The sequence below is a fragment of the Hemiscyllium ocellatum genome, chromosome 5 (assembly GCF_020745735.1).
Source record: "Hemiscyllium ocellatum isolate sHemOce1 chromosome 5, sHemOce1.pat.X.cur, whole genome shotgun sequence".
NCBI lineage: Eukaryota > Metazoa > Chordata > Chondrichthyes > Orectolobiformes > Hemiscylliidae > Hemiscyllium > Hemiscyllium ocellatum.
In genome coordinates, this window is record NC_083405.1 from 131,413,996 (window position 1) to 131,435,725 (window position 21,730).

The window sequence follows — 21,730 nt, forward strand, 5'->3', positions numbered from 1 at the left end:
AGCGATTACTGGACATGCACATGGACAGCAGTGAATTGAGTGTGTGTAGATTAGGTTATTTCATTTCCTCCGCACAACATCGTGGGCCAAAGGGCCTGTTCGGTGCTGTACTTTTCGTGATCTTTATGGACTTCAGTAAGGCGCTCAGCAATGTTCCCCATGAGAGACTGGTTAGCAAAGTTAGATCTCATGGAATACACAGAAAACTAGCCATTTGGATACAAAACTGGCTCAAAGATAGAATATGCAGGGTGGTGGTGGATGGTTGTTTTTCAGAATGGAGGCCTGTGACCAGTGGAGTGCCACAAGGATCGGTGCTGGGTCCACTACTTTTCATCGTTTATATAAACAGTTTGGATATGAGCATAAGAGGTATAGTTAGTACGTTTGCAGATGACACCAAAATTGGAGGTGTAGTGGACAGCGAAGAAGGTTACCTCAGATTACAATGGGATCTTGATCAGATGGGCCAGTGGGCCGGGGAGTGGCAGATGGAGTTTAATGTAGATAAATGTGAGGTGCTGCATTTTGGGAAAGCAAGTCTTAGCAGGATGTAATGGTAAGGTCATCGGGTGTGTTGCTGAACAAAGAGACCTGGTGTGCAAGTTCATAGCTCCTTGAAAGTGGAGTCGCAGTTAGGTAGGATAATAAAGAAAATGTTTGGTATGCTTTCTTTTATTGGTCAGAGTATTAAGTACAGGGGTTGGGAGGCCATGTTGCCGCTGTACAGGGCATTGGTTAGGCCACTGTTGAAATTTTGCGTGCAATTCTGGTCTCCTTCCTATCGAAAAGATGTTGTTAAACTTGAAAGGGTTCAGAAAAGATTTACTATGATGTTGCCAGGGTTGGAGGATCTGACCTACAGGGAGAGGCTGAACATGCTGGGGCTGTTTTCCCTGGAGCGTCGGAGGCTGAGGGGTGACCTTATAGAGGTTTACAAAATTATGAGCGGCATGGATGGGATAAATAGACAAAGTCTTTTCCCTGAGGTAGGGGAGTCCAGAACTAGAGGGCATAGGTTTAGGGTGAGAGGGGAAAGATATAAAAGAGACCTAAGGGACAACTTTTTCACACAGGGTCTGTTTCCATGCTGTACATCACTATGACTCTACGATTCTAATAGGAAGGGTTTGGAGGGATATGGGCCAGGTGCTGACAGGTGGGACTAGATTGGGTTGGGGTATTTGGTCGGCATGGACGAGATGGACTGTAGGGTCTGTTTCCAACCCAAACTAAAGGAGTTGCCATGGGCACCCGCATGGGCCCCAGCTATGCCTGCCTCTTCGTAGGATATGTGGAACAGTCCATCTTCCGCAACTACACTGGCACCACCCCCCACCTTTTCCTCCGCTACATCGATAACTGTATCGGCGCTGCCTCGTGCTCCCACGAGGAGGTTGAACAGTTCATCAACTTTACTAACACCTTCCATCCCGACCTGAAATTCACCTGGACTGTCTCAGACTCCTCCCTCCCCTTCCTAGACCTTTCCATTTCTATCTCGGGCGACCGACTCAACACAGACATCTATTATAAACCGACTGACTCCCACAGCTACCTGGACTACACCTCCTCCCACCCTGCCCCTGTAAAAACGCCATCCCATATTCCCAATTCCTTCGTCTCCGCCGCATCTGCTCCCAGGAGGACCAATTCCAACACCGCACAGCCCAGATGGCCTCCTTCTTCAAGGACCGCAGATTCCCCCCAGACGTGATCGACGATGCCCTCCACCGCATCTCCTCCACTTCCCGCTCCTCCGCCCTTGAGCCCCGCTCCTCCAACCGCCACCAAGACAGAACCCCACTGGTTCTCACCTACCACCCCACCAACCTCCGCATACAACGTATCATCCGCCGCCATTTCCGCCACCTCCAAACGGACCCCACCACCAAGGATATATTTCCCTCCCCTCCCCTATCAGCGTTCCGCAAGGACCACTCCCTTCGTGACTCCCTCGTCAGATCCACACCCCCCACCAACCCAACCTCCACCCCCGGCACCTTCCCCTGCAACCACAGGAAATGTAAAACTTGCGCCCACACCTCCACACTCACTTCCCTCCAAGGCCCCAAGGGATCCTTCCATATCCGCCACAAGTTCACCTGTACCTCCACACACATCATCTATTGCATCCGCTGCACCCGATGTGGCCTCCTCTATATTGGTGAGACAGGCCACTTACTTGCGGAACGCTTCAGAGAACACCTCCGGGCCGCCCGAACCAACCAACCCAATCACCCCGTGGCTCAACACTTTAACTCTCCCTCCCACTCCACCGAGGACATGCAGGTCCTTGGACTCCTCCACCGGCAGAACACAACTACACGACGGCTGGAGGAGGAGCGCCTCATCTTCCGCCTGGGAACCCTCCAACCACAAGGTATGAATTCAGATTTCTCCAGCTTCCTCATTTCCCCTCCCCCCACCTTGTCTCAGTCGGTTCCCTCAACTCAGCACCACCCTCCTAACCTGCAATCCTCTTCCTGACCTCTCCGCCCCCACCCCACTCCGGCCTATCACCCTCACCTTGACCTCCTTCCACCTATCCCACCTCCATCGCCCCTCCCCCTAGTCCCTCCTCCCTACCTTTTATCTTAGCCTGCTTGGCTCTCTCTCTCTTATTCCTGATGAAGGGCTTATGCTCGAAACGTCGAATTCTCTATTCCTGAGATGCTGCCTGGCCTGCTGTGCTTTGACCAGCAACACATTTGCAGCTGTGATCTCCAGCATCTGCAGACCTCATTTTTTACTCGTACATCTCAATGCACCTACGTTCTATGTTCTACTGATCAAGAATTGCTGTGTACAATTTTGGCCTATTTAATTCCTTCAGGTACTGACTGACCCTATTGGGCCTCCTGTTCTGAACGGATCACCTGTAACCAAAACCTTTAGTTTAACCGAGAGGAGGTGATGACCTAGAGTTACTGTCCTTGGACTACTAATCCAGAGGCCTAATCAATGTTCTGGGAGATGAAAATCTGGGATCAAAAGTCCAATGATGACCATGAAACTGTTGTCAATTGTCAGAAAAACCCATCTGATTCACTAATGTCCTTTAGGGAAGGAAACTACCATCCTTATCTGGTCTGGCCTACATGTGACTCCAGAACCAAAGCAATGGGATTGACTTTTAACTGCTCTCTGGCCAATAAGGCAGTAGCAATAAATGCTAGCCTAGCCAGCACCACCCTCATCCTGTGAATGAATTTAAAACAAAGTCCTCCACTTATGGTCTAACACAAAGGTACAACAGCTTTATGGTAGATCTTGGATATAAATTTACATTTCAGAAGTTTATCACATACAGAGGAGCATTGATTATCCGAAGGACACAAGCAGGGAGTATTTCGTTCAGTTAATCAAATGCCAGATAACATCGGTTAGCCGAGCATCGGGACCTTGCAATCTTGCCAGATAATCCAAAATTTGGATAATCGTGGTTCATCTGTATAAATCTTCCAACCTCAGCTCTCTAGGGATTGAAGTAACTGCAAATTTACTTTGAGGTATTTTTTGACACTTGAAAGAGTTGGATGCTTGGGGGAGATCAAATGAGTATGAAAGAAAAATTGCAAAAATCAAGAGAAGAAATTACTCTTAACATTCATCTTGCAATGTCAAAAGTATAGCTAGTAAAAAAGAAAATTAAACAAACTACCACACATGCCTGAAAGCACAAACAGAATATGGAGTTGAAACAACCAGTGCTTAAATCTATTGGAACAACAAAAAGAAAGATGAAGTTTCGAATCAATGACCTATCAATAGGGTTAGGTTAATATCAATATTGAACGATGTTAGTGAAGAATGGTTTTAAAATAAGCACAGATGTCAGAGAAAAGGGAAAGTGGGAAAGTTACTTAATGTTGCACATAGAAACAAAAGATGTGTCCAAAGGAAAAATAAATGGAAGAATAACAGATGGAAAGGGAACATGGCAGCAGAAAGGCAGGTGTGAATAACCCTAAAACAGTGTGCCATTAGAGGACCTCCACTCAAACAGCCAGCCTACATCACCTCCACTCACAGTGTACCTGAAGTGGTAAGGTACAGACACCCAGATTTGATCTCTGTTATCTGTTCTCAGTTCAGTTAGAATGACAGCTGAAAATGTGTTGCTGGTCAAAGCACAGCAGGCCAGGCAGCATCTCAGGAATAGAGAATTCGACGTTTCGAGCATAAGCCCTTCATCAGGAAAACTCAGAATGACAGCCTCCTTATATGGCAACAGGCTCTGGGATAAAGAGTGGAAAATTAAGAAGGGTTCCTGCTCCAGTAAATGTTCAGTGACTTCATTCTGGAAATGACAAGCTTTTTGGACATCAAGGAGAGCTGCATTAAGCTCACCCATCAAGCTTCTCACTGTGGGTTACACTGCTGGCACTCACAGGCTCAACATTTGCTCTATGATCAGTTGAACTGCAGTAGCAAATGTGCTCCGCTGAGGAAAGAGTGAACATCTTCAAGAGAGAAAGAGGTGAGCAATCATGTGCAATTTGGTAGAAAATGGAACACTCAAAAGGGAACCTTGTAAAATGAAGGGACTGTATGAAAGGAGGAAAAGGCGATTGTACCTCTTGAAGCTGTTGCACAAATTGCTCGTGGTACTCATCATCTCCACCACGTGACCTCAAAAGGTTCTTTATTATGTCCTCTCCAATAACTCCTCCAGTGTAAAGGTCCTTAAAGATACTTGCCAATAAAAAAGAAATGTCCTATTTGACAAAAACAGAAAGTGAGACACATTGCAAGATCACACATTTCTTCAGCAATCTGGATTAATAGTCCCTTCATAGACCAGAAGTTGAATATTGTTGGAAAAAAGGAACATGCTGTTGAAGATATTCATCCAAACATTGCCTTTTTTAAGTGAAACAAATGAGGGGGGCAATGGTTCCCTGGTGCATTTACCATGGCAACACCTCAACCGATTAGAGTCTACTTACCAATCAATCAGCATCCTTTTCTAATGCTGTATAAAGTGTAATCACTTTGGTTTGGACGTATATATGAATAGGAAAGGTTTGGGGCCAAATGCAGGCAAATGGGAGTAGTCAATTTAGGAAATCTTGTCAGCATGGACATGTTGGGCTGAAGGGTCTGTTTCTGTGCTATATGACTCTATGAAATTTGGCATTCTTGAACTTGTCATGATGCATACAAGATGAAAAGCTTCAACAGCATGTTTCTTTGTACAGCAACAAAGTGGAGTGACGTTATTTAGCTCTGTTGAATAGCAACAGAAGTATTACAATTGATTTCAGCATCCTGGAGGTGGGGGGAAGGGGAAATCTGCAGATTCCCAGCCTCTATTCACTGTCTGGAACTCTTCAGTTCAAAGTGCACATCTGTGGGTTTGGCTCAAGGGCAGAATCAAGCTCTCATGTGATATTATTTTTCCTTAAATCAACCTGTTCAAATATGCTATTACACACCTCTGGATTGGGGTGGGACTTGAATTCAGGCCTCCTGGCTCAGACATAGGGACATACCATTGTGCCACAAGAACCTTAGATCTGTGATATTGACCGTGATAAAAACAACGAGGTAAAAACAATGACTGCAGATGCTGGAAACCAAATTCTGGATTAGTAGTGCTGGAAGAGCACAGCAGTTCAGGCAGCACCCAAGGAGCAGTGAAATTGACGTTTCGGGCAAAAGCCCTTCATCAAGAATAAAGGCAGAGAGCCTGAAGCGTGGAGAGATAAGCTCCTCTAGCTTATCTCTCCACGCTTCAGGATCTCTGCCTTTATTCCTGATGAAGGACTTTTGCCCGAAACATCGATTTCGCTGCTCCTTGGATGCTGCCTGAACTGCTGTGCTCTTCCAGCACTACTAATCCAGAACATGATAAAAACAGTGACACTTAACGCTGTTGTGTCAGCCAATATGTTGGAGGTGAGACAGGAATTAAGCAAGACTCACACAAGTGATCTATTTTAAGACAAACCAAGGTTATTTATTCAGAAAATAACAAAGCAAACAACGCTAATCGAAAAGTGCACACTATGATCTAAATTCCACAGCAGCTACTTTAACTGTCACTTGGGGAAACAGAACACATTACTAAGACTACAGCAACTAATCTTGATTAAAACAAAAAAATGATTGCAGAACAATTGACAGATTCTGCATTTTATTCTGACAGGAAGGTAAGAGGAATTCTAAAACAACTAATTATTTTATCCGCTGCAAGCCTTGATGAATTGGTTATACCACTGGTTGACAAGAAAAGTTTCACCACTTTTGACTTTGGTTTCAGCCCACAGAATCATAAAGTCATACAAAGTGGAAACAGGCCTTTCAGTCCAATAAGTTCAGCTGACCAAACTAACCTAGTCCCACTTGTCTGCATTTGGCCAATATCCCTCCAAACCTTTTCTATTCATGTACTTATCCATATGTCTTTTCAACACTGTAACTGTACCTGCATCCACCATTTCCTCTGGCAGTTCATTCTACACACAAATCACTCTCATGTCCTTTTTAAAACTTTCTCCTCTCAACTGAAAAATATGTCCCTTAGTTTTGAACACTCCCACTCTAGGAAAAAGACCCTTGCTATTCACCTTACCTATACCCCTCATGGTTTTATAAACCTCTGTAAGGTCACCTCTCAACCTCCTATGCTCCTGTGAAAGAAGTCCCTTCATTCTCGGCAAGATCCTGGTAAATCTTTTCTGAACTCTCTCCAAATTAATAATATTCTTTCTAAAGCAGGGTGACCAAACTGCACACAGAAGTCTAGAAGACACCCCACCAATAGCTCTAATAAGTAGTTAGTATATTAATGGAAATCATTAAAGCTATATTAGAATGTCTTGTTCTGATTCTTCGCACTAGAGTAATTGACTTTACTTGACACACTTAATCTTGATATTAGGTACATTGAATACCATGCAGTTTTAAATTCTTTCCACCTAACGACTAGGATAGATTTGGTTGACTACACTAACTTAATGTCTTTTTACCTGTGTTCTTCCTGATGTTGGCCGGTGTCTGTACATAAACGGTTCTGAAGAAGTAGCCTGGTCATTTTCATTTTCATATGGCTCACAGACATCCTGACAGGAACAAGAAAAAGAAATGACAATAATTGAAAGCTTTTTTCCTACTTAAGTAATATAATCTTCGGTGTCTGTAAAAGAAAATGATTGACATTTTCTTGTTTCTGAAGGAAGTGTTCAAAACTGTTCATTATGGTGAAGTGTTCCAAGGCATGGATGTAAAATTCTTTGGGGTATCTGAGATCATGCAAACAGTTCAGCCTTCAACATTATTTTCCCCTCAAGACTGACTGATAAACTCAATGATCTTGGACTAAGCCCCATTCTCCGCAACTGGATCCTCAGTTTCCTGACCCACAGTGAAGATTGGGGACAATATTTCATCCTCACTAACACTCAACACTGGAGTCCCCCCAGGGATGTGTACTTAGCCCCCCACTGTACTGGCTGTATGCCCATGACTGCTCACCAAATATTAGACTAATACCATTTACAAGTTCGCTGATGACACCACCATAGTTGGTCGAATCTCAGCTGATGACAAAACAGACTACAAATGGGAGGTGGAAGACCTGGATAAATGGTGCGCTGAGAACAACCTAGCTCTCAATGCCGGCAAAACCAAAGAACTCATTAGTGACTTTCGGCTGGATGTTATTCATGCCCCCCTACACATCAACAGCACAGAGATGAAATGAGTGAAGAGTGTCAAGCTTCTGGGAGTGGTCACCCACAACATGCTTTCTTGGACTCTTCATGTGGATGCACTGGTTACAAAAGCTCAACAACGTCTCTTCTTTCTCAGGCAGCTGAGGAAATTTGGCATGACCGCGAATACCCTTGCCAACTTTTATAGATGCGCCATCGAGAGCATTCTGTCTGGATGTATCACCACCTGGTATGGCAATTGTACCATTCAAGATCAGAGATGGTTACAGAGAGTGGTGCACTCGGCCCGGACAATCACAAAGGCCAACCTCCCATCTATAGAATCCATCTACCAGACCCGTTGTCAAGGAAAGGCCACCAGCGTTCTCAAAGATCCACCCCAACCTGGCAATGTTTTTCTACAACCTCCTCCATTGGGGAAGCCTGAACACACGCACCAGCCGGTTTCATAACAGTTTCTACCCTACTGTTGTTAGAATACTGAATGGACTCTCAAACTCTTAACATTCACCTGTACCTGTGTTTTTGTTTTTGTCAATGTTTGCCTATTATTTACTTACTTATGCTACTTAACTCGGTGATCTGCCTGCTTTGCTCACAAGACAAAGCTTCTCACTGTGCCTCAGTACACATGACAATAAATTCAATTCAATTAGAGTTAGACTTAGACTTACAGTGTGGAAACAGGCCCTTCGGCCCAACAAGTCCACACCGACCCGCCGAAGCGCAACCCACCCATACCCTTACATTTACCCCTTACCTAACACTACGGGCAATTTAGCATGGCCAATTCACCTGACCCGCACATCTTTGTGACTGTGGGAGGAAACCGGAGCACCCGGAGGAAACCCACGCAGACACGGGGAGAAAGTGCAAACTCCACACAGTCAGTCGCCTGAGTCGGGAATTGAACCCGGGTCTCTGGTGCTGTGAGGCAGCAGTGCTAACCACTGTGCCACCGTGCCGCCCAAATTAATTCAGTAAGATTCTACTGTCAAGACATCAACACCAACATTATAATTTTAATTTGTTATGGATATATTGGTGAGGAGAAGAAATTTATTTACTGAAATATCTAAGTGGTAATTATTTTTCAGGATAGTTGATCAATCAAGATAATAAGCAAAACTCAATGTACTATTTCTGAGGGCACCTCTTTTTTTTTGCAGTGGGAACTTGTACAATCTTCCAGCCACTGGAATTCCACAAGAGGTAAGCTAGTAAAGGAAAAAATAGTGTCCAGGTCTTTCATCGTTTATCTCTTCCTCAATGTCCATTAAGTCTAATGTCTATTTTACCTTTGTCAGTTCTGAAACTGAATTTTGTGGTGTTGGGGTTTGCAGCACAAAGATTTCACTTTCCACTGAACTGGAACCATTCTTTTCCACAGTCTCCTCTTCAAGCATTTCACAAATATTCTGTCAGCAACCTAAAAAAAAAATTGTCTTAATTATTAGGGAAAGGAAGAAGAGATGTAACAGGAATGAAAAGAAAGCTACTAAATTGACATGGCTCATTGGGTTAAATCGTCTCCTTCTGTGGTGTAACAACACTCCTGTTCCACTTCTCTTTGTTCGGCACTGTCTATGTACTGTGGAGATTCCTGACTAAGACATACCTGCTCTTTGCATTGTGCTGAGTGAATATCTGTGTGTTGAAAGACTTTCAGCAATGCACGCTTTATTTTTGCAATGTATTTCTTCTTAGGCTGTGGGTGACACAGGCAATGTCACATTTCTTGTTGATTAGAGTGATGCTGGAAAAACAGAGCAGGTCATGCAGCATCCGAGGAGCAGGAAAATCGACGTTTTGGGCAGAAGCCCTTCATCAGGAACTGAAACATTGATTTTCCTACTCCTTGGATGCTGCCTGACCTGCTCTGTTTTTCCAGCATCACTCTAATCTTGACTCTAATCTCCAGCACCTACAGTCCTCAAGTTCACCTACATTTCTCGTTGATCCCTAGTTTCATTTCATTGACATTGGGTTAGAATCTTGGAACCAATGAACTCCGAGCTGAAAGGCTGCATCAGTTCAAGAGGAAAGCTCACTGCCACCTTCTCAGTGGCTACAGGATGGAAAATTATGCCAGCCTTTCCTGCAAAGTACACATAACAAGGATATGCAAGATATATTTTAATTTCTTTTATTTATGAGTTTGGATTTTGAACTAGTGGTGTTAAGTTTGGTCTGTCTGTCTGAAGGGATTTAATATTAACTTGTAAGCATTTCTGCAGCCATGGTGATTGACTTTGAATCACAGTATTTGAGAGAGACTTTGTGCAATCAATGGGACAGCTTACAAGTGAAATAAGTAAAATGCAAAGTATAGTGCATTACGCTTTCAGATAGAAGATTCTAGAATTTTTTGTTTGGTTTAAGATAAATACCCAAAGCTTTAAAAAAAATTTATGTTTTAGTTAGGAAGTTTGCAGACATCTTCGTAGAAGTTGGATATGGAAAATATGTTTTGTAGAAAGGGAGGCACTATTAAGAAAGAGATTACATTAGTGTTAAGAGTTTAGTTCAAAAGCTCCAAATCAGAAGTGACTGGTTAAAACATTGAACCTGATATGTAAAGCTGAGAAAGTTTAAGTTCAGTTATATGATATATCATGGAGAAAGATTCTCACGTCCAGAAATTAAAGTCACAGCTAAGTCAAACCTCATGCAGAATTGACAAGAGTATTGGCTCGTGGTGTGCCTCAGGGGTTGGTGCTGGGTCCATTGTTGTTTGTTATCTATATCAATGATTTGGATGAGAATATACAAGGCACGGTGAGTGAGTTTGCAGATAACACTAAAATAGGTGGCATTGTGGATAGTGAGGAAGGTTCTCAGAAATTGCAGCTGGGGATGTGGGCTGAGAAATGGCAAATGGAGTTTAATTTCCATAAGTGTGAGGTCTTGCATTATGGAAAGTCAAATCAAGGTAGGAGTTTCATGGAGAATGGTAGGGCACTAATGATTGTAGTGGAACACAGGGTCCTTGGAGTTCAGGTGCATAGTTCTCTGAAAGTGGAGTCACAGGTAGACAGGGCAGTGAAGAAGGCTTTTGGCACACTGGCCTTCATCAGGCAGAGCATTGAGTATAAAAGTTGGGAAGTTATTTTGCAGTTGTACAGGATGTTGGTGAGGCCACACTTGGAATATTGTGTTCAGTTTTGGTCACATTGCTATTGGAAGGCTGTTATCAAACTGCAAACAGTGCAGAAAATATTTATAAGGATGTTGCCAGAACTTAAGGGTCTGAGTTATAGAGAGAGATTGGACAAGCTAGGACTTTTCTCTTTAGAGTGTAGGAGACTAAGGGGGGACCCTATAAGATCATGAGTGGCATGGATAGGTTGAATGCACTCAGTCTTTTTCCCAGGGTTAGGGAATCAAGGATTAGAGACCATCAGTTTAAGGTTAGAGGGGAAAGAATAAAAGGAAACCTGAGGGGCAACTTTTTTACACAGAGTGGTTAGGCATATGGAATGACCTGCCAGCGAAAATGGTTGAGGCATTAACAACATTTAAAAGACATTTGGACAAATACACAGACAGGAAAGGATTACAAGGATATGGGCCAAATGCAGAGAAATGAGGTTAGTCTGGATGGACATTTTGGTCAGCATAGAGCAGTTAGGGTCAAAAGGTCTGTCTCGGTGCTATAGGACTCTATGTTATCGTCCTTCTGGTGTTTGAGTGCTACTACAGGCTGCTGTGGGATTAACGGATTTGTATTTTTACCATGTGTTTCAACATCTTTAAAACTTGTGCTACATGTAAATGAATATGTTTATTCTACTTTATCTTCATTTCTTTTGTGTAATAAACTTGAAGTTTAGCACAGTGGAGGCCGGTACGTTAAATGTCTTTAAGTCTGAGATTGATAAATTTTTGATCTCACAAAGAGTTAAGGACGAAGGGGAGAGTGGAGGTGGATAAGTGGAGTTGAAATGCCATCAGACATGATTAAATAGCAGAGTGGACTCGATGGGCCAAATGGCCTTACTTCCACTCCTATGTCTTATGGTCTTAATCCTTAACTTCACTTTCCTGCTTTTGCTCCATAACTCTTGATTCCCTTATTGATTCAAATTCTATCTATCTATCTCTGCCTTAAATATATTTAATCACCCAGGCCACAACACCCACAATCTGTGAATAAATTTTTTTAAAGTGTCTTATTTGATATTATCAAATGTCGTATGAAAGTCTCAATATATTACATTCACTGGTTCCCATTGATCAACGCGTGTTAACTCCTCATTGAACTATAATAAATTTGACAGGCCTGATTTCCCCTTCATGAAACAATGTGATTTTGTTGATTATGTTATGTTTGTAAATGCTCTGCTATTACATCCTTTATAATGGACTCTAACATTTCTCAATGACAGTTATCAAGTCACCTGCCTAGTTACCAATGGTGTTACATTGGCAGTTTTCCAGTCCTCTGGGACTTTTCCAGAATTTAAAGATGCTTGGAAGATTACTACCAGTGCACTGACAATCTCTGAAGGTTCTTCCTTTAAAATCCTAGGTTGAAATCCATCAAGTCCAGGAACCTATCAGCTTTCAGCCCTATTTGTTTCTATAGAACTTTTTTTCTCCAGTGATAGTTGTTGTGCTTATTGCTTTCCTCTATCTCCCCAGCCTCATTATCTAAGGACCCTAAGCTCATTGTTGCCTCTTTCCTCTTTTTGCATATATTTAAAGAATATATTTAAGAAAAATACATATTGTGATATTTGCAAGTTTGTCCTCACAGTTAATTTTCTCTCTTTTTTCAAGTTTTGTGGTCATCTTTTGTTGGATTTTAAAACTTTGCCAATCCCCTGATTTACCACTAATGTTTACCACATTGTTTTTTTTCTTTCATTTTGATACTGTCCTTAGCATCACTGTTTGGCCACAGTTGATTGAACTTCTTCCTAGAATCCTCCTTCCTCATTTGGATATAACTTTGCAATGAGTCATGAACTAGTTTTTTTAAAACATTTGCATTTTAGTAAATCAAACAAAGACAAGACTTGTGCAAATAACGTCTTGGCCAGTGTTGGAGAACACAGAGACCTCAGAGTTCAAGTAAATAATTATTTGAAGTTTGTGTATAGATGGGGTGGTAAGGCATTTAGCTTGCTTGCCTTCATTGCTCAGATCTTTGAGCATAGGAGTTGGGACATTATGTTAAGGTTATACAAGACATGGGTGAGGCATCATTGAGTGAGTACTCTGTCCAGTTCTGGTCTCCCTGTTATTGAAAGGATATTATTAAGCTGGAGAGCGTTCAGAAGAGATTTACTGGAATGTTGCCAGGAATGGAGGGTTTCAGTTAGAAGAAGAAGCTGGAAAGGCTGGGGCTTTTTCACTGGAGTGTAGGAGGTTGAGAAATGACTTTATAGAGGTTTATACAATAATGAGGGGTATAGATAAGGTGAATATCGGGTGTCTTTGCCCTAGGGTGGAGGATTTCAAGACTAGGGGTCTTATTTTCAAGGTGAGAGGAGAAAGATTTTAAAAGGATGTGGCAGTTTTTTTACACTGAGAATGGTTCGTGTGAGAAATGAATTTCCAGAGGAAGCAATGAAGGCAGGTACAGTTACAATATTTAAAAGACATTTAGATAAGTACATAAATAAGAAATGTTTGAAAGGGTATGGATCAAGAGCAGCAGGTGGGTCTAGTTTAGTTTGGTAATATGGTCAGCATGCACTGATTGGACTGAAGGGTCTGTTTCCATACTGTATTGACTCTAACTCCCAGTCTACTCCAGTCAACTCTATCCTTGTTCCCAAGTAATTATTTTTATTTAAGTTTAGCATAGTTGCTTCTGACTCAAGTTTCTCAGTCTCCTACCATGTTACAGTCACATTTCCCTCGAGGATTTTTTATTCTAGGATCATTTATAAAACCTGCCTCATTAACACATTACCAGATCCAAAACAGCCTGATCTTTGAATGGATCCAGAACTTATTATTCTAAGAAACCATCCTGAATATACTCTGCGTTCTTCCTCATGGTGCATGGCCTGACTACAGAAGTAAGGATATTGTACTGCAAGACTTAGTGAAACCATACCTGGAGTACTGAATGCAGTTTTTGGTCTCCTCACCTAAGGGTGGATACACTTGCCAATGACAGAGTGCAATAGAGGTTCACCAGACCACTCCTGTTCCTACTTTTTGTGTTTTTATTAGCAGATCTTGAGTTTCAACTCGATATTCCAGCCCACTTTCAAAATTCCTTGATTTCCTGAGAGATCAAAAAACTGTCTTTCCCAACCTTCAAGATGAAGTATCCATAATCCTCTGAGACAGAATTTCAAAGATTTACAAGCATTTCAAGAAATTTCTCCTCAAAGCAATCCAAAATGTTCTCTCCATTATCCTAAGGCAATGTCCCAGATCGTAGATTCCCTAGCGAGTAGAAACAATGTCTGTGTGTTCCCAAGGTATTAAATATTTACTAATGAACAAAGGCCCCCTTTCCTCCCTGTTCAGCAGTCTATCCCCTTTTGCACCTTTCACATATTTCACTCCTGTCTTTCTCTTCTTATCACCTTCATCCATCGTCTCCCTACTCATATCAACTTCCTTCTCCATCCAGCACTACTCCTCTCCATTGGACATCATCCCCACTGTTCCTGATCTTTTTTTACAAATCCCAATCTACTCTAACCAGACCCCTCATGATTTTGAATGCACCAATCAAATCTCCAAATACCATTCTATTCTTTAAATATCATTGTCCCACCTTTGCCAAACTATCTTCATAACGTATGTTTCTCATCTTTGGAAACCTCTTCTGCACTCTCTCAAACAAGTTCACATCTTTCGCATAATATTTGCCCAGAATAGTGCACAATATGACAAATGAGGTCTAACAAATCTTAAAAAAAATTCAGCATCACCTCCTTGTTCTTGTTCTCTATGCCCCTACTAATAAAGCTGAGGATACTGTATACTTTATTCACTGCCATCTTCAATGATCAATGTACATGTACACGCAGTTCCTTCACTGCTGTACCCTCTTTAGAATTGTATCTCTTATTATATACTGTCTGTCTCATGTTCCTCCATCCAAAAAGCATCACCACATATTTGCATTAAATTCATCTACTACCTAGTGTCCATTCCAATAATGTCTTTTTAAGTTCTGTACTGTTGTCTTCATAGTTTACAATGCTTCTAAGTTTTGTATCATCTGAAAACATTGAGGTGTGCCCTCCACATCAAGGTCTCAGTCAGTAATAAATATCATGAAAAGCAAGGGTTCCAATATTGATGCTTAGGGAGCTTTCACTACAAATGTCCCTCTAGGCTAAAAATTATCCATTTCTTATTACTCAGCCAATTCTATATCCTTCCTTTTATATCTGACCTTTCCTCCAGTATAAGGTCAGAAGTGAGGATGTTAGAAATTATTCACAATGTTCAGTGTCATTCATAACTCCTCAGGTATTGAAGCAGTCCATGATCAAATGTAACAAAATCTGGATAATATCCCGGCTTGGGCTGATAAGTGCAAGTATCATCTGCGGCACACAAAGGCCAGGCAATGGCCATCTCCAATAAGTCTCTGATAAGAGGCAATCTAACCACCGCTCCTCGACATTCAATGGTGTTACCATCACTGAATCCACCACTATCAATATCCTGTAGGGTTACCATTGATCAGAAACTCAACTGGACTCACAACATAAATAAAGTGCCCACAAGAGCATGTCAGAGGCTAGGAATTCTGTCATAAGTAACTCACCACCTGACTCCCCAAAAGTTGTTCACCATCTGCAAGGAACAAGTCAACAGTAAGTTGGAAGACCGAGACTCCACCTCCCTCCCTTCCCCCAACCCACTTGCTTGTGTGAGTACAGCTCCAACAATACTCAATACACCATCCAGGTCAAAGCGGCCTGTTTTATTGGCACCACTTCCACAAGCATCCACCATCACCACTCAGCAGCAGCGTGTACAGTCTACAAGATTCACGGCAGAAATTCACCCAAAATACTCAGACAGCATCTTCCAAACCCACGACTATTTCCATTTAGAAGAACAAGAGTAGCAGATACTTCGGAACACCACCTCCTGCAAATTCCCCTCCAAGCCACTCACCAGCCTGATTTAGAAATATATCGCCATTCCTTTAATTTCACTGGGTCAACTCATCTACTGTGTCCGTTACTCTCAATATGATCTCCTCTACACACACACACACACACACCATCCTGTAGCTGACCACATCAACTCCCTCTCCCACTCCACCAAAGACATGCAATGGCCTCCTCCATTTCTAAATCCAAGCCATCCGACAACTGGAAGAAGAATGCTTCATCTTCCACCTTGGGTCCCTTCAACCACATGGCATCAATGATGACTTCACCAGTTTCCTTATCTCCCCTTCCCCCACCTCATCCTAGATCCATCCTCCAACTTAGCACTGCCCTCTTGAACTGTCCTATATGTCCATTTTCCTTCCCACCTATTCAATCCACCCTCTCCTCTGACCTACCACTATCACCTCTCACCTGAAACCACCTATTGCCTTCCCAGTTACCTTCCCCCAACCCTAACCCTCCTATTTATCTCTTAACCCCCTTTCCCCATCCCCACTCCTGATGAAAGGCTTATGCCCGAAACCTCGGCTCTCCTGCTCTTTGGATGCTGCGTGCCCTGCTGTACCTTTCCAGTGCCACACTCACCTGCACCGGACCACCAAGATCAGAGTCGCTACTCTTCAGGTGACTCACACACACACACACACAGAGACAAAGACCCGCATGCACACATATATTTTGTGGGGTGAATTTGTACTTGCAGGGTTACATTGTCCTTTGTTCAAAAACTGCATACATTCATGTAAAACTCTGTTATCTCACTTTTTAGATTAGAATCAATCTAAATATCATGGCATAGGCAGAGAACACAGGGGGCCAACACCTTCAACATATTGTCTAGTGATCACCATTGATAACAGCTAACCCAAGAATGCAACTTTAAAAAAGGTTTTGTGATTTACAAATGAAAGAAGTGAAATTATCACTGTATTCTAACAGATGAAAGACTTAACAGGCAATCAATTTTTCAATGTATAATTTCAGTTACATCACACTGTAAATTTTTGCTATAAATTCTGTGTTAGGATTGAGTCCTCCACTATCACCTGATGAAGGACCGTCGCTCCGAAAGCTAGTGTGCTTCCAATTAAACCTATTGGACTATAACCTGGTGTTGTGTGATTTTTAACTTTGTACACCCCAGTCCAACACCGGCACCTCCATTAAAAAAGAAAATTATCTCTGCATCTGTAAACAGGAGGTTTTGCATCATGTTCTATTCTGATGCTAACGAGCACAGACCGTATTAGAGCCAAAGAGTCATGGCCATCCTCTCCCAGATAGTAAAGTGATGAATTGATAAATACACACAGTTTGCAGAATGCGAAAGCCTGGGCGAGGTTCCCCAAGTTTTCCCTCTCCCTCGGTCAGATTGCCTCACTGAAAACGCAAATTCCAACCGGCCAACGCCATCATGTCTGTTTGACAGCGGTTACCATGGCAGCCAGGCACGGCCCGCCATGACTGACATCTCACTGGCTGCCCATGCTACCCAATTATGTCACCGGGGCCGACGACCAACCAATCACACTCAGGGACTGCAAGGACTTGCCTTGTCATTGGACCTCATTACGCGGGCTGCCCAATGGCCGAAACGCATTTCCCAATCTCTCGGCCCAATTGGCCGTCCTGCGGCTGACAGACATCCAATAAGGGGGCGTTGTCCGGCTTGTTCATCATTATTGGCTGCTCCGCGAATAGTGGGCGGGATTGGTTGACCGCGCCAAGAGGCGGTGTTATGCAATCTCTCGACTGTGTTGGCTAATGTTTTGAGGTGTTGCCCCATGGGCGCGTGAATGACGTGAAGGAGGCGGCCGCCGCCATTTTGGAGAAGGAGACAGCGGGCTGCTAAGTAAAGGGAGCTCACTGGATCAGGTGGTCATTTCCATATTACCTTTTTAAAGGGAATGTCTGTTTGTGTTTTAAAACCTGCCGATCAAAAATATCATACTAAAAAGTATTTCTGGGCACTTTGCTATTCAACCTGTTCAGTGATGCTCCACACAGCTATGGAGCAGGCAGTACTGGCTCAGAGGTCAGACCTCAACTTCTGCTCCAGATGCTAAAGTTCTTATCACAAAGAAAAGACTGGGGGGCAAAATCAATAGGGGATGAAATCCACAGTAAAAAATGAGGTCTGCAGATGCTGGAGATCACAGCTGCAAATGTGTTGCTGGTCAAAGCACAGCAGGTTAGGCAGCATCTCAGGAATAGAGAATTCGACGTTTCGAGCATAAGCCCTTCATCAGGAATAGCCACAGGTCCAGGTCTGGTGACCCTTCCTCAGAACTGGTCATCCTGTGGTGCAGTGTAGTGGCCCAGTGCAGAGATAAAAAGGAAGCTCTTAGTGAGAATAGTGAATCTATGGAAATTCTTTGCTGCAGATGATGGTTGAGAATGTCGTTAAGTATATCCAAGAGGTAGACTGATTTTTTTTTAATCATTAAGAGGAAATCAAGAGTTGTGTGGCAGGACATTGGAATTGAGGATGATCACATCTTACTGAATGGCAGAGCAGACTCAATGGGCTGAATGACTAGCTTCTGCTTCTACTATATCTCATGGTCTTGTTATTTTTGAAGATGTAGGTTCTTGCCCAGGGATGAAAATGTGTTGCTGAAAAAGCGCCAGCATCTGCAGACCTCACTTTCTTCTTGCCCAGGGATATTTCACAACCTTTATGAACACGTTGATTGAAATTTTTTTTTTGTCATTTGCAGCACTGAGTTAGATGTTTCAGCCATTGAATCTATACCATCAAGCACTTATCAAAGTGAATCTGCACTTGGCCAGTAGCTTTACATGCTATAGGTGTGTTTCAAGTACTCCTCTAAATACTAAAATGGTGAGAATTCCAGCCCCTACTGCCCTTTTCCAATAGAGTTCCAAATATCCAACATCCTTTTAATCCTAACCCTCCTGCCTCTTTCAATAAAACAATCTACATTGGTCATTGACACCCCTCTTAAGGGAAAGGTTTCTCCCTGTTTATGTCCCTCATAATTTTGTATACCTCAATCAAGTCTTTGTCTTCCTGCAAATTCTAAACACATTCCACTCCAGTCTTCTCTTTCATAGCTAATATGCTCTATCTGGGGGTAACATTATGGTGAATCATCTCTGCACCCTGTCTAATATAGTCACACCTTCAGAGAATGTGGTGACCAGACCTGCACACAGTACTCTACCTGTGGTCTAGCTTATGTCTAGTTTCAGGCATAAGCCCTTCTTCAGGAATGATTCCTGAAGAAGGGTTTATAACGGAAATGTCGAATCTCCTGTTCCTTGGATGCTGCCTGACCTGCTGCGCTTTTCCAGCAACACATTTTTAGCTTGTGATTAATACAGACAAGTATTCTCTATGCTGCCTTAAACACTGAAAAGACTGTCTTTTTATTCTATGTTTTTAATTGTGAACTGAAATGAGAAAAGTGATTTTAAAACAAAGTATTGCTGCATTGTTTTGAAAGCAAATCACCTGGCATGCATTGTAAACACTTTACCCCACTGTAACTGAAATGTAGTTTGCCAACAAACTAGAACAGAAGGGTCTAGTAGAAATGGAGCTCTGGTTGGCTACAAGTAGCTGATTAGTCTCTGATCAGTTATTGATGACAGCGGATGTCTGCCTGCCAGCAATGATATGATTAGTCGTCAGGTAATTGAACCTTTTGCTGCTTGGAACAAGATACAGAGAAGCCTGCAGGCCTCTGCAGTTTTGATGCTCTCTACAATAAATGCTAATTCAAGCCTGAGGAAAACCCATATATTTTTTTTCTTCAGCAGTTGCTATAAGGTGTGACTTTTTAAATTTATAGCTTAGACACCTTCTGTAAGAATGAACCTGCTCCTTGTGCCTCCTGCACCCCAGTGAAACATCTAGAGAAGAAATACCGACCAGCAGCATTCTCTTCAGCATAAGAACCATCAGCAGATCCTGAAAACAGACCACTGAACTGATTTGCCAGTTATTCCTCTATCTGTAACATCTGTTGATGGTTAGTGTGTGTCTGTTTCTAAAGTGTTTAGAGTTTTCAGTAAGAGTTCTACCAATGATTCATAATTCTTTAACTGTTCATAATAAACAATAATTCTTTTCAGGTTTAAAAACCTGGAACATGATTTTTGTCAACCTGGGTTTAAAAAACAGAAATTGGGAAATTTTTTGCACACTTCTGGAGAATCTTAACTTTATGATGACTACCCTGGTGAGACATGACACCAACTTATCCATCTGAAATGTATGATTTCTTCTTTCCAAAAATAACTATCTCATCATTTTATCACTTCTTGTGACTGTAGGCTTTCCTTTGTGTTGTTTATATTAACAGAAGACTCCAAAAAAACCTTACAATGTAGGAGGAGGTTATTCAGCATCTTGTGCAACAAATAGTCATAAAGAGCATGGAATTAGACCCTTCTGTCCAACTCCTCCATGCCAACCCGATATCCTAAATTAATCTAGTTCTGTCAGCATTTGCTTCATATCCCTCTAAACCCTTCCTATTAGGACATTACAGTGCAGTACAGGCCCTTCAGCCCTTAATGTAGTGCCAACTGTGGAACCAATCTGAAGCCCATCTAACCTACAGTACTCCATTCACATCCATATGCCCTTACAGTTGGCAAGTCGACTACTGTTGCAGGCAGTGCGTTCCACACCCATACTACTGTCTGAGTAAAGTAACTATCTCTCTGACATCTGTTCTATATCTATCACCCCTCAATTTAAAGCTATATCCCCTCATGCTAGCCATCACTGTCTGAGGAAAAAAGCTAAAACTGTTCAACCTATCTAACCCTCTTACCTTGTGTCTCAATTAAGTCACCTCTCAAACTTCTTTCTAATGAATTCAGCCTTCCCTCATAAGACCTTCCCTCCATACCAGGCAACATCTCAGTAAATCTCCTCCAAACCTGATCCAAAGCTTCCATCTCCTATAAATGCAGTGACCAGAACTGTACACAGTACTTCAAATGTGGCCACACCAGAGTTTTGTACAGCTGCAGCATAATCTCTTGGTTCTGAAACTCAATCCCTCTACCAATAAAAGCTAACCTGCTGTATGCCTTCTGATCAATCCTATCAACCTGTGTGCATAAATCCTTTCAGGGATTTATGCACATGGACACAGATCTCTCTGCTCACCTACACTACCAAGAATCTTACCATCAGCATGTACTCTGCATTCCTGTTACTCCTTCCAAAGTGAATCATTCCTGATGAAGGGCTTATGCTCGAAACGTCGAATTCTCTATTCCTGAGATGCTGCCTAACCTGCTGTGCTTTGACCAGCAACACATTTGCAGCACCTCACACTTCTCCACATTAAACTCCATTTGCCACCTCTCGGCCCAGCTCTGCAGCTTATCTATGTGTCTCTAACCTACAACATCCTTCGTCACTATCTACAACTCTACCGACTTTACTGTCATCCACAAATTTACTAACTCATCCTTCTATGCCTTCATCAGGTCATTTATAAAAATGACAATGTGCTCCCAAAACAGATCCTTGCAGTACCCTACTAGTAATTGAGCTCCAGGATGAATATTTCCTATCATCCACCACTCTGTCTTTCAGCTAGCCAATTTTTGATCCAAACTACCACATCACCCTCAATCCCATGCCTCTATTTTCTGCAATACCCTACCACGAGGAACTTGATCAAAAGCTTTACTGAAATCCATATACACCACATCAGCGGCTTGATCCTAAGGTTTGCGAGGCATGACCTACCCTTAACAAGATCATGTTGACTATCCCGAACCAACTTGTTCCTTTCTAGATGATAAATCCTCTTAAAATTCTTTCCAACACTTTACCCACAACTGAAGTAAGGCTCACTGGTCTAAATTGCCAGGGGTGTCTCTACTCCCCTTCTTCAACAAGTGGACAACATTTGCTATCCTCCAGTCTTCTGGCACTATTCCTGTAGA

The 21,730-nt window shown here is 42.4% G+C and overlaps 1 protein-coding gene across 1 annotated transcript in view; it reads right to left on the minus strand.

Moving 5' to 3' along the window:
* The window catches only part of dlec1 (DLEC1 cilia and flagella associated protein), a 177,153-nt gene extending 159,950 nt beyond the window's left edge, over window positions 1-17,203 (minus strand). The window contains exons 1-4 of the mRNA XM_060825652.1: window positions 17,102-17,203; window positions 8,981-9,111; window positions 6,978-7,070; window positions 4,581-4,721 (exon numbers count right to left, since the gene is read on the minus strand). Of these exons, the coding sequence (XP_060681635.1) occupies window positions 4,581-4,721; window positions 6,978-7,070; window positions 8,981-9,088 (342 nt within the window). The 5' untranslated portion in view covers window positions 9,089-9,111; window positions 17,102-17,203. The remainder of the gene's footprint in view (window positions 1-4,580; window positions 4,722-6,977; window positions 7,071-8,980; window positions 9,112-17,101) is intronic.
* Window positions 17,204-21,730: the final 4,527 nt, after the last annotated feature.